The sequence below is a fragment of the Notolepis coatsorum genome, assembly GCF_963971535.1.
Source record: "Notolepis coatsorum genome assembly, chromosome: 3".
NCBI lineage: Eukaryota > Metazoa > Chordata > Actinopteri > Aulopiformes > Paralepididae > Notolepis > Notolepis coatsorum.
Window position 1 is genome coordinate 26,102,044 of NC_140167.1, and position 12,377 is coordinate 26,114,420.

A 12,377-nucleotide genomic window follows, 5' to 3' on the forward strand; every position below is an offset into this window, starting at 1 on the left:
CACTATGGCAACAGATCAGAAAGTTTGAACCTGGTCCAGCACAGGGTTTAGTTCAGTTAGCTGGATAAACTGGCCACGCCCTCGCAAAAAGAAATGCCAGCTCCCTTCCTCACAGTCTAGATCCCATTATACCATTCTGAATTATGTTTTTGTGCTTCGTTTTTCTAGAGGGGGCTTTTGAAATGTAAAATAATAGACCTAAAATGCTGATAATAAAAATCATATTCAGCCTATGGATTTACTTTGTCCTAAATAATGCACGTCATAGTTATACGGATACGGCGCTCGCGAGTCGCGACGCTATGTGGTTATTTTAATAACGGAGCATTGTAAATGTGAATCCTGCAGGATATTTTTAATGAATGAAACGGGCGTTTGGCTCTGATTCGTTTCATATTCTCCGCTGTGGATGTATTTGCTTAACGGAGCGCCCGGATTGTGTTTCATTCAAGCATAAATTGAAGTGTCTTTATGCGTGGATTGTGGATGTGAATTATGACGAATCTGAATCTGTGGATTGTTGAATTGTATCACTGTCACTCACACGTTATTGTGATATATTGTAACTGGGGTTAAAATGTCTGAGGAGATTTGGCGGATTTGATGACGTGGACGTGACTTGAGAAAAGTGAATGAGCAATTGCAAGCAAGTTGAAAGTACTAAACTCCTTGGAGTGATGCTGGATTGCACTCTGTCTTGGTCTCAGCATATTAATTATATTGTTTTAAAAATGGGAAGAGCAATTGGTATTTCCAGGAAATGTGCTTCTTTTGTTGCCCGTCCCCTTTTATGTCAGATAGGGCAAAGTTTAGTTTTATGTCATCTTGACTATTGCTCTGCGATGTGGTCATCTGCTGCCAGTGGTGACCTCAGGAAGCTCCAGGTGGTCCAGAACAGGGCAGCACTCCTGTTTTTATACATAATCAGATTGTTTTTAGTAATACTGTGCACGAGCATTACACTAGAGGTTCCAGTAGTGGGCAGCTTGAATTGCCAGGTCCAAGAACCAGCGCTCTGGGGAGATCTTTTATTTTTAGAGCATTAACTCTGTGGAATGGCCTGCCTCGGAACCTCTGCTGCATTTACAGTAGATTCACTTTTAAAAAGAATCTTAAATTGTTTTTAAATTGTTTTTAACACTGTAAAGTGGTTTTTTGTTTTTGTTTTACACTAATGTAATTTTAGCTATATTAATTGTTACAGTAGGTTCATTATGCATTGTGTGTGCTGACTTTTAATAATTTTGTTTTTTTGCAATGGTGATTGTTTTTGTGTTTTTTTGTGTGTGGAGTGGACCCCAGGAAGACTAGCTGGTTGCTATCGCACCAGCTAATGGGGATCCCTAATAAAATCAAATCAAATCAAGCCTTTGACGTTTTGATGAATGAATTTGAGAAAATGCATTTATCTGTTCAAGCACTGTTATCTGATGATGAACAAGAGGAACATGACTGGTGTCACTAGTATAAACCAAAGGTTAATCAATTCAATGCATGTATGGATGATGTCCGAAACAGATTGAAACCTGATTAATAGTGAAACTGTATAGCCTCCAAGCCTCTCTGACACGTTATTTCGGGGGTCGCGCCTTGAAAACTTGGGAACCATGTATTTATATAGTACATGATACCTAAGCGCATACAGTACAGATATCCTCATAAGTATCTATTAATTCATATCAATTAGATACTCTTTGGGCTTGTTTTTATCTACTTATTCTCAAAGAGTTGAACTAATTATTTTCGCTAGCAAGATCTCATTCGATTATTCATTCCATTAAGCCCACTGCCAGCAGGCACATTTAAAGAAATATAATCTGATTGATTGGGGTAATGAGTAGGGGTGGGAATGGCCAGAGACCTCACGATACGATCGCGATACTTGCATCACGATAGTATCGCAATACTAAATATATCGCAATACGCTGAGTATTGCGATATTAATATTGCGATATTATTATTATTTTGGATCAAATTTAATTTATTGCCTTTTTTCAACTGCAAAGTAAAACTTTGTCAACATGTTTTATCTAATAAAATAAAGTTCAGTCTGTTCAAACTTCATCTCACTTCAATAATTTGTATTGCAGAACATGGTATTTTCTCAAGCAGACAGATGTAATCTGTGTCGCATGTACCTGACAAACTGAACTGTTTGTATTACAGTCATATTTCCAACTTAACTGAATGCACATGTGTGTGGAAATGAACAATGCAACTCCCTTATTAAATTTTTTATTGTCTTTTCAGGTGAGGCGGTCGAGCGCAATTATCCTGAGTATCAAGTCTGGTTCGAATTAACGAGAGTGAATCAGCGTTCGAGGAACAGGGAAAGCCTGGTTTCAAACATCGGGTTAATTGAATCTGGCTAATGGGACTTCTGATGGACTTAGTTGAACCCGGTACCGGGGGGGGGGGATAGGGCCCAGAGGTCCCCAAAGTGGTGTCTAGGAACCCCTACAAGTTATAGTGTCAATGGGTTTTCAACAAGTAAAATACACAATAGTTTAATATCAACAATAATTAATTTACAACAACTCCTCAGATGGATGTCCCGGTACACCTTTCCTATTGACCCCCATTGTATTTGGCCTGTAAAAAAAACTGTCGTCAGAACGCGCACAATGTTTGAAAAGTTTGTTTTGTAATAGTGCATCAAGTTAAGTCAAGTAATTACTTTCCAACACTGACTTGATTGATTGAACATTTTATTAACAGATTGCAGAATGGGTACAATACAGTACAGCTCAATACACACAATTGTTAAGGGGATGCAGACAGGGTACAAAATAGTTCGACGCCCAGCGCCATTGGCTTGTAGATTTATTGTTTGGCGATTAGAATTTAAGGTCTGCCCGCCACCTGGCGGCTAACAAAATTCACTGCATGCATCTACCTCGGCTGGCAGGTAATGGGTCGTCTGTGCTCGGTGTCAATATGATGCGGCGGTGGTGAGTTGAAACTGTGTGTGTGTGTGTGTGTGTGTGTCACGTGTCCGTTCTAATGTTTACAAACAATGAACCTTTAAATGTAAATGAGATGCGCTCTGCTCACGAGGTCAAGTTTGTAACATGAGACGCACATAAGGTCTTACATCACTCGTTCTTTAGCCTACAAGAAAACCCTGCAATCGCGTTTTTGATTGTGCTCTGATATTTTACTATTTCGCATTTGATTTGACCAAATATGTGGAGGCATATTCCCTGCAACAGGTTCAAAGATAACTTCACATTTATTGGCAATTCGTTTCCTTATATCGCTTCCTCCAGGGTTCCAACTTGTGTTGACAAAATGCAACCTTGCTCAGCTACGGAGAATCAGCGCTCTCTCTCTAGACTAGAAAGGTGCACTCAGTAGAGCACAGATGTCCGCCAGGGCGGCAGCCACACATAATAATAATAATAATAATAGATTGGATTTGTAATGCACTTTTTGTTCACTGGGATCCCAAAGTGCTACACTACATGGTTAAAACAGTTAAAAAAATAGAAACAAAAATAGTTATTAGTAAAACAAATAAAATAAAATACATAATAAAAATAAGATAAAAATAGAACATAGTTAATTAAAAACATAGTATAAACAGACAATTTAAAAACAAAAGCGCAATCAAATTAAAATAAAAAGCTAACAGTCAAAGGCTTTTTAGAACAGGCTGGTTTTCAGGCCTGCATTCTCTCTCTATCTATCTATCTACCTCTCTCTCTCTCTGTTCAATGATTTAAAGTGGCCAAACGTTACAATATAAATACTAATTGGATTTTTGGCTGGTAAAAAATCTGCCCGGCTGGTAGTTTTTCAAATCTACCAGCCAAATGGCTGGTAAGTCAAAAAGTTAAGTTTGTTCCCTGGATGCAGACCAGAGAAAGACCTTTGTCTTGTTTACATCAGGGTCCCCCATTTTCAATTAATCATAACATATATGACATACATGACATACAGGTAGACAGTACTGTTACATCTAGACATTTATGACATACCAGATCTACAAATATGCAGTACTGTGTATGAGTACAAAAAGAGTCTAAAAAGAGAGTTGGGGGGGAAGAAACTGTACATTGGAGGGGGTTGGGTTTGGACATTTACAGGGGCCAGTTTCGAATTGCAGTCTCCCGTAGGTGCTCTTTGAGAGTGGTTTTGAAAGTGGTGATTCACATTCCTTTACAGCTGTGGGGAATTCCACATTGATGTGGCACAATTGCGAAACGTGTTTAGTCCCTTGTTTGAGCCGAATCTGGGTTTAACATGATTTGTGGAGCTCCCTCTGGTGTTGTGGTCGTGGTATTCACTGACCTTTGGGAAGTATTTTGACATGTACATGGGTACCTTAGTGGTCTACCTTAGTGGACTGCCATTGAGTGGAAACACGATGTTTAGTTCGTTTTCAGGCTGTCTCTCCAGTCTTCCCCTATGATGGTATTTCCACAGTCAGCTGCATGTTATTTCCCCATTTCCTTAGCTGGACATTTAATATTACACGTATGGATCTGAAATATGAATATGAAAGTGACCTAAAACAAAACGGCATTCTAGACCTTGATAAGTCTATTCTATAGTTGATTAAAATCAATCAATCAATCAGTCTTTGGTGTGATTTATAACCCTGTGTTTTGTCTTGAAGTTGTAGTTTATGAACACACGCCGTCTAATCCCTGTGTATTCCCAGAGTTGTTTCCCCCCCCCCCCCCCAAATAAATTGTTTTCAAGGAGGCGTGGCGATCAAAATTCAATGTGGATGACTTAAGTTATTGCCAGTCTAATTTAGAAGTCTTAATTTGTCATGCAGATTTAACACACACACACACACACACACACACACACACACATGCACTGAGTCGCTGATCAAATGTTCTCTGCACTTCCCATTATTACCCCACTATTACCCTGAAGACTCTGGCAGGAGCACTCATTCAAGGGTACTACGACTATGCTTGCACCTCATGGTACCAAAGCACCTCAAAGGCGCTTAAAAACAAGATTACAAACATCACAAAACAAACTGGTCAGACTACTGCTTGACCTTACCCCCAGAACCCACCTCACCCCTGCCCACTTTGACAACCTAGGATGGCTTAGAGTAGACGACAGAGTACAGCAACTTGCAATGGGCCTGGTCTACAAGATACACTACGCGACCAAGGTACCCATGTACATGTCAAAATACTTCCCAAAGGTCAGTGAATACCACGATCACAACACCAGAGGGAGCGCCACAAATCATGTTAAACCCAGATTCGGCTCAAACAAGGGACTAAACACGTTTCGCAAGTATGCCACATCAATGTGGAACACCCTACCCAAAGCTGTAAAGGAATGTGAATCACTACCCACATTCAAAACCGCTCTTAAAGAGCACCTACGGGAGGCTGCAATTCGAAACTGGCCACCGTAAATGCCCAAAACCCCCACCACCTCCTAAAGTACAGTCCCCTCCCCATCATATTCATATGTATATACTCTGTCAGGATCTAGGGGTAACAGTACTGTATATTTGAATACCGTTTATGTCATACATGTCTATATGAATTGAAAATGGGGGACCCTGATGAAAACAAGACAAACGTCTGTGTGTATTGAGCCGTACTGTATTGTACCCATTCTGCAATCTGTTAAATAAAGTTTTCATTCATTCATGGTTTAACTAAGTACGTTTATATATTTTGGGATCCTTCACATGAAAGTGTTTACAGTAAGAACCTTTCAACGCCGTTCAAAATTACATGTGTGTGATGATGTGCATATTTTAAAATGCACAACAGGTCTTGACTTTGGATCAAGGGGCACAGTGTTGACTAACGTGACCACGTGCGTTTGTTTACACTCTGCGCACAAGACTAGAATAATAAATGCCTGGCGAGATTTAGTTGAGATTAGAAGCAGTTGCAGGAAGCAGCACGCTTTGTCTAAAGTTACTAAATCAGTGACGCTGCATAGAGGAATACAATATGCTTACCTTCTTTCCTGTGTGCCATGTCGAGATTGTCGACACACTTTTAGCGTGGAGCGACTCACACAAACACACGACAGCGTGCGTGGTGAGAAACACGCCGGTGGAGAGAGAGAGAGTTAGCTGGGATGCTAACACGCTAAGCTAACTAAACCAGCATTCTACGTTAGCGGGCGTGACTGCTTCCAAAGCGACGGCAACAACACAATACGACTAGTGCAAAATACCCGAATTATCTATGTGCCATATTGCTAGCAGCATACTTCAGACAGCAGCACCCACTCGTTGTTAAGTTGTTAACGCTGTACCAGAGACACTCTAGGACTGTCAATAGGGTCCAGCTGCAGCGCCGGTGAATCCTCTCACTGGGTAAGCCTGTGGCACTGGCAGCCGCCCACGAACCTACTTTCTATAGAAGCAGCTCGGATGTGCGCTGTTTTAAGTAAGTGTAAGCGTGTGTTTTTATTAGATTGATTGAACATTTTATTATTAATGTCCGCCTTGTTTCGAACTGGTTATGCTTAGGCCCTCTTTCGAAGTCGGTTATGCTTAGACAGGGCCAGGGGTGCACTGTGCAGTCATAATATCAGAAGTGCCTGTAGTACGCTGTTTTTTAAATGACGCCACGTGCGCTCCTCGCGTGCACACAGAACAGATGATTATTATGCATAAATAGTAGGAAACATGTTTGTATAGGAAATTACTAGTTTTAGTTTAGTTTGTGTAAATATTGCCTTGAAATGAAGCTGAAAAAAGGTAGTAGGATGTAGCCTTCAATAAAGAAATTATAATAGTCAGATAGTTGAAAAAACAAACAGTTTTAAATGTAATTGTAGATACAATCTTTAATTGAATTAACTTAAGTAAATAAACTAAATTAACAATGTAACTTGCAATTTACAGAAGGACAGTTTCCTTCTGAAGCACAATTTAAGAAATGTCTCATCCTTCCAGTCGGGACCATTTGTCACAGGCGTGTTCGAGATTGAGTAGAGTGCAGCCGGGGGAGGAGTTAAAAAGGCGGACACTTCCCGCAGGTGACTGTTATATCTATGGTCGTATGGCGGCACGGTGGTGTAGTGGTTAACACTGTCGCCTCACAGCAAGAAGGTCCAGGGTTCGAATCCCACTTGGGGACCAGGTTTCCATGATGCCAGTTACCCAGGTGGGGTATCTCCCAGGCCTTTCTGTGTGGAGTTTGCATGTTCTCCCCGTGCTCGCAAGGGTTTCCCCCCCGATAAGATAAACCCAATGGAAAACATGCACAACAACAAGATCGCTAACGCTGTGGCGTCCTTGACGAAGACGGACAGGAGCACTTGGATTGGTCCCCTGGCGCGGCTCACGTTGCGCCTGTCTGCTCCCGGCTGCCCTTGGGGGGGGAAGGACGACGGGATGGGTTAATCGCAGATACGAATTGCATGCATGCATCGCATGTGTGCCAATTGATGACCTCGGAGCAGGTCCTAAATTATAATTATTAATGGCACAACACGTCGCACGCATGTTCTTTGTTGCTGACGAGTTAGATGCCATTGAAGTCCGACAACTCTTGCATGACCATGGACACGATGGGTATGATGATGTACGTCGTCCGTGGAGGTAATCTATCACTATGAATTGAAAATGGGGGACCCTGATGTAAACAAGACGAAAGTCTTTCTCTGGTCTGCATCCCCTTAACAATTGTGTGTATTGAGCCGTACTGTATTGTACCCATTCTGCAATCTATACGGTTTTCATTCATCCATCTGCTGTAGCAGTACAAGTGTTATTTCAGTGATTTTGCAATTGAATAAAATAAATGCTTTGACACACACTACAACTATAACGGTTTGTACTGGACCCAATATGCAGACATTTGATACAATCTGCTTTTTCAGATAGCAAGCCAGGGGTATGGGAAATCATTTAAAAGCAAATAAATGACTCATTCAAATGTTTATGTTAAATAACACTTTTATTGCGTTTCTCCATTCATGTAATTTGCAGCTACAACCCCATGAGCGCTCACTCTATGCCCTCCAGTGGCCATTCCACCTTCAGCCAACACTCCATGCCCCCCAGTGGCCATTCCACCTTCAGCCAACACTCCATGCCCCCCAGTGGCCATTCCACCTTCAGCCAACACTCCATGCCCTCTAGTAGCCAGGCCACCTTCAGTGCTCACCCAGTACCCTCCAGTGGCCCTGCAGGGGAAGGACAAGAGGAGAGAGAGAGAGAGCACATCCAGGCAGGAACTGTGACAACCAAAACATTGCAAAAAAAGAAAATGAAACTCAAAAGTGGCATGCATGCATGAAATGTTAGTTACCTGGTGACTGTGATTGAAAAAAGAAACTCAAAAGTGGCATGCATGGATGAAATGTTAGTTATCTGGTGACTGTGATTGAAAAAAGAAACTCAAAAGTGGCATGTATGCATGAAATGTTAGTTACCTGGTGACTGTGGTGCCCGTGACAACAAGAGTGTTATAAGTGTCTTCTGCTGGCTGACCATTTCTTGGAGTGTATTAGTGAGTTGGGTGACACCGTGGTTGAGACTAGTTAAAAGTGTGTTATTGGTTTGGGCGAGAAGTAAATGTTGAGTCTCAAATGCTCTCCTCCTTCTCTCCTTCGTCCTTCGCCGTCGGTCCTGATCGGGCATCGCCATCGCCATGGCCTCCAACGCCACCGTCCGTCTCTCCGCATGAGACTCGTATGTCTCTGCGAAATGCGGACGACTGATGCGCAGGACTTCTCTCCGACTCGTCGATCTGGGCAGGGCCGTGGTTTTGGGCAGTGACGTGGAGGGACCAGGCTGCTCCTCAGGGACCTCTGGAGCACCAGGACCAGGCTGCTCCTCAGGGAATTGATTGAAAAGTTTATTAACAGATTGCAGAATGGGTACAGTACAGTACAGCTCAATACATACAATTGTTAAGGGGATGCAGACCAGAGAAAGACTTTAGTCTCGTTTACATCAGGGTCCCCCATTTTCAATTCATCATAACATATATGACATACATGACATACAGATAGACAGTACTGCTACATCTATACATTTATGACATATCAGATTTGCAAATACAGTACTGTTTGTGATACAAAAGTGTCCAGAAAAGGAGTGTATATACATTTGGCGTAGAAACTGTACATTGGAGGAGGTTGGATGGGTGGGGTGGGGTTGGGTGGGTTGGGTGAGGGCTGTACATTGGAGGTGGGGGGGGGGGGTTGGGTAGGGGACACACACACACACACATTTTACACTGTACATTGGAATACTGACAAAGCCTTACTTGGCTGGGGAGTTGCCCAGAGGATGTAGCAGTGGCACTCGAACCCCTCTTCCTGGGGAATAGAGGGCTTGACACAACGACCCCACAGGACCTGGCCACTGGACGGTACTGGGTGGGGGCTGAAGGTGGCCTGGCCACTGGAGGGCACTGGGTGGGGGCTGAAGGTGGAATGGCCACTGGAGGGCACTGGGTGGGGGCTGAAGGTGGAATGGCCACTGGAGGGTACTGGGTGGGGGCTGAGGGTGGAATGGCCACTGGAGGGTACTGGGTGGGGGCTGAAGCTGGCCTGGCTACTGGGGGGCGTGGAGTGAGCGCTCGTGGGGTTGTAGCTGCAACTGATTACATGTGGAGAAACACAATCAAAGTTATTGATATAAACATTTGAATGAGTCATTTATTTGCTTTTAAATGATTTCCCATACCTCTGGCTTCCATCATTATCTGAGCCGCATACGTTTTATCTGAAAAAGCAGATATATCAAATAACAAAGTCCCTTCCTACAGTAATAATTGTTACATGACATTTGATTTACACTTTACTTGTTTACTCACCATTTCTTAGTCTTTCTGCTGTCTCTTTGGTAACTGTGAAGGTTATCGCTCCTTGAGCGTCTTTGAGTGTCACCGTAAGAGCTGCCATTCTTGTCCAAGAGAAAGGTGATCTCATTTGGTAGCTTTATATAGGTAAGCCCTAATGAGAAACCACACCTGCTTGATTGAATGATTCTGAGTGGCACATGTGTATTCAATGACTGTGGATTGGGATTAAGTGGTGAAGCCGGCACACATGTTGACTATTCCGAATGGCCAATGTACAGGTGTGATCTGTCTATATCCATGCACCACTAATCCCACTTTAATGATCAGTTCAGTTAAATTCAGATATTTATTGTCGCACAATGGGAAACTTAGCTTGCAGCAAGGCACAATAAAATACAATAAAGGTCAATATACAGTGGACAGGAATCAGTGTCAGTTCATGTAATAAGAAGAAAATAATGAATAATTTTATTTATAAAGCACTTTTCATTGTGAAACAATCTCGGAGTGCTAATACAGCGTGTAATGCATACAGAGGTAGATGTAAGATAATATGTATAATACTATGTCTCTGATTCATTTATTTATTACTGTGGACATGGAATGTGTAATATGTTATGTTTACTGTGATGTGGGTCCTGTATTGTATGTTGTACTGGTGTTTTAATGTTGGATCCTGCTTAATGTATTGCAAAGAAATTCCACCAGCCTGGCTGGGTGGTCCTTAAAGAATCTAATCATTAAAGAATCTTAAGATAAAGTGCTGAAGTGGGCAACCATGCAAATGTGGGTAGTGCAGCATTTCACACTGTGTGCAAATTCTATTATTTATTGCACGTGGAATAAAAAGAAAAGTGTACCTGTTACACTGTGCCCTTGGTATCCTGTACCTGCGGCCTGAGGAGAAGTTTGAATTGCTCGGAGAGAGGACTGTTTGGCCAGCTAATTATCTTTTGGATTTTATGTGGGGGGTATGATGAGAGCAGGTATACAGAAATACTATAACAGTCACTCATGCACACAAATGGATGTGGATCAAGTCTTAATTTATTATTATAATTGGAGTTTATGTACCAAGAGCTTCTGCAATGAACTTTCCCAGTATATTTGGTTTCCGGGGGGTTGATACTGTTATTTTGATATGAACTCCATTGCAGAGATATGGTTATTAAGCCAGCATTTATGAGGAATCTGTAAAGCGTGAATGTCCGTACAGTTCATGACGTTTATCTTGGAATAATGATGGATAAGATGACGTTATTTGAAAAAGCTCTTATTGGTATACTCCTGTATCCAATAATAATAATAATGAATATATCTGGTAGACGGGACCTGTACTGTAGTGTACCCATTCTGCAATCGGTTAGTAAAGCTTTCAATCAATCAATCAAACGTCTCATAACTCCCTGGTTGTCACGTGGCTGGTGACTGACAACTTTTCTGAGCCAATAGGCGCTTTGCGCGACCATAGCAAGTCGTTTCCCATCATGGATTTGCGTGGAGCAGTCGGGTGAGAGGTACTGTGGAGTAGGGCTGCAACGATTAGTCGACATAATCGACGCGATTATAAAAAATCGTCGACAAGGAATTGTTGCGTCGATTAGTCATTAAAAAAATTAAAAATTATTATAATATATTATAAACCTATCTTTGTGAAAGTGGCTTCTCAGCTCTGGTCCAGCCAGCTGACGACTTCTTAGCTTAACATAACAGACAGTAAGTTTGGGGGAACTAATGGGATAACTGGGGATGTTGTTTGGTCCTGACAAGAGTCTCAAAGCAACTCTGAGGTCATGCTCAATGTCCAATCTGTTCCTCTGCTCTGTCTTCAGCTGGACCAGATCTGAGAAGCCACTTTCACAAAGATAGGTAGTGCAAAAATAAAAAAAATATATAAATTTTTTTTAGGTAATTGTTTTTCGATTAGTCGACTAATCGAAAAAATAATCGACAGATTAGTCGACTACCAAAATAGTCATTAGTTGCAGCCCTACTGTGGAGCCTCGCTCTGAAGGCTGTGCGTGGCTAGCTCCTGCGAGAGTTCCGCGCCTCGTCTCGTCAGATTTTCAGAGCAAGTCGGACAACATTCTAGCCGGCATGCAACGCGCTTGGCGAGGCCGTAGTAAAACATGCGCAGATCTGTGTCCGCCTAGCCAATCTCGAACACGCCTATAGTGAGAGCTCCACAGCTCAAGCAAACCCCCACCAATTGGTACAGGGCTTGTATTTTGGTTTTGCACTTCTCGTTCTTTGTTATGCTATTGCTCTGCTATTGTTATGCAAAGACTAGGTGATAGATAAGTGCCGGTACTTGGCGCACGGACGACGCGTCGAGTGAAAGTTGTGAACGCATTTTTTTGTGCACGAGTGTGCACATCCGTGCGCATACTTCTGCTCAGAAAAGTGCTGGGACGGCGTGTTACCGTGTGGCACCACCACTGCACCACTGTGCTTAGAGTTTATCTTTAGAGCAGGGCGATAGACCACCAGCCCTGATTCCAAACTCTAAGCATAACCGACTTCGAAAGAGGGCGAGGGGGCCTAAGCATAACCAGTTCGAATGAATGAATGAATGAAAACTTTATTTAACAGATTGCAGAATGGGTACAATAC

At 42.3% G+C, this 12,377-nt stretch overlaps 1 protein-coding gene across 2 annotated transcripts in view; it reads right to left on the bottom strand.

Annotated features, from left to right (window-relative positions):
- Nucleotides 1–6,197, bottom strand: part of erich1 (glutamate rich 1) — a 28,359-nt gene extending 22,162 nt beyond the window's left edge. For both annotated transcript variants that reach the window (XM_084310189.1, XM_084310188.1), the window contains exon 1: nucleotides 5,954–6,197. In XM_084310189.1, coding sequence (XP_084166315.1) covers nucleotides 5,954–5,972 — 19 coding nt within the window. In that variant the 5' untranslated portion in view covers nucleotides 5,973–6,197. The remainder of the gene's footprint in view (nucleotides 1–5,953) is intronic.
- Between the last annotated feature and the right edge of the window lie 6,180 nt (nucleotides 6,198–12,377).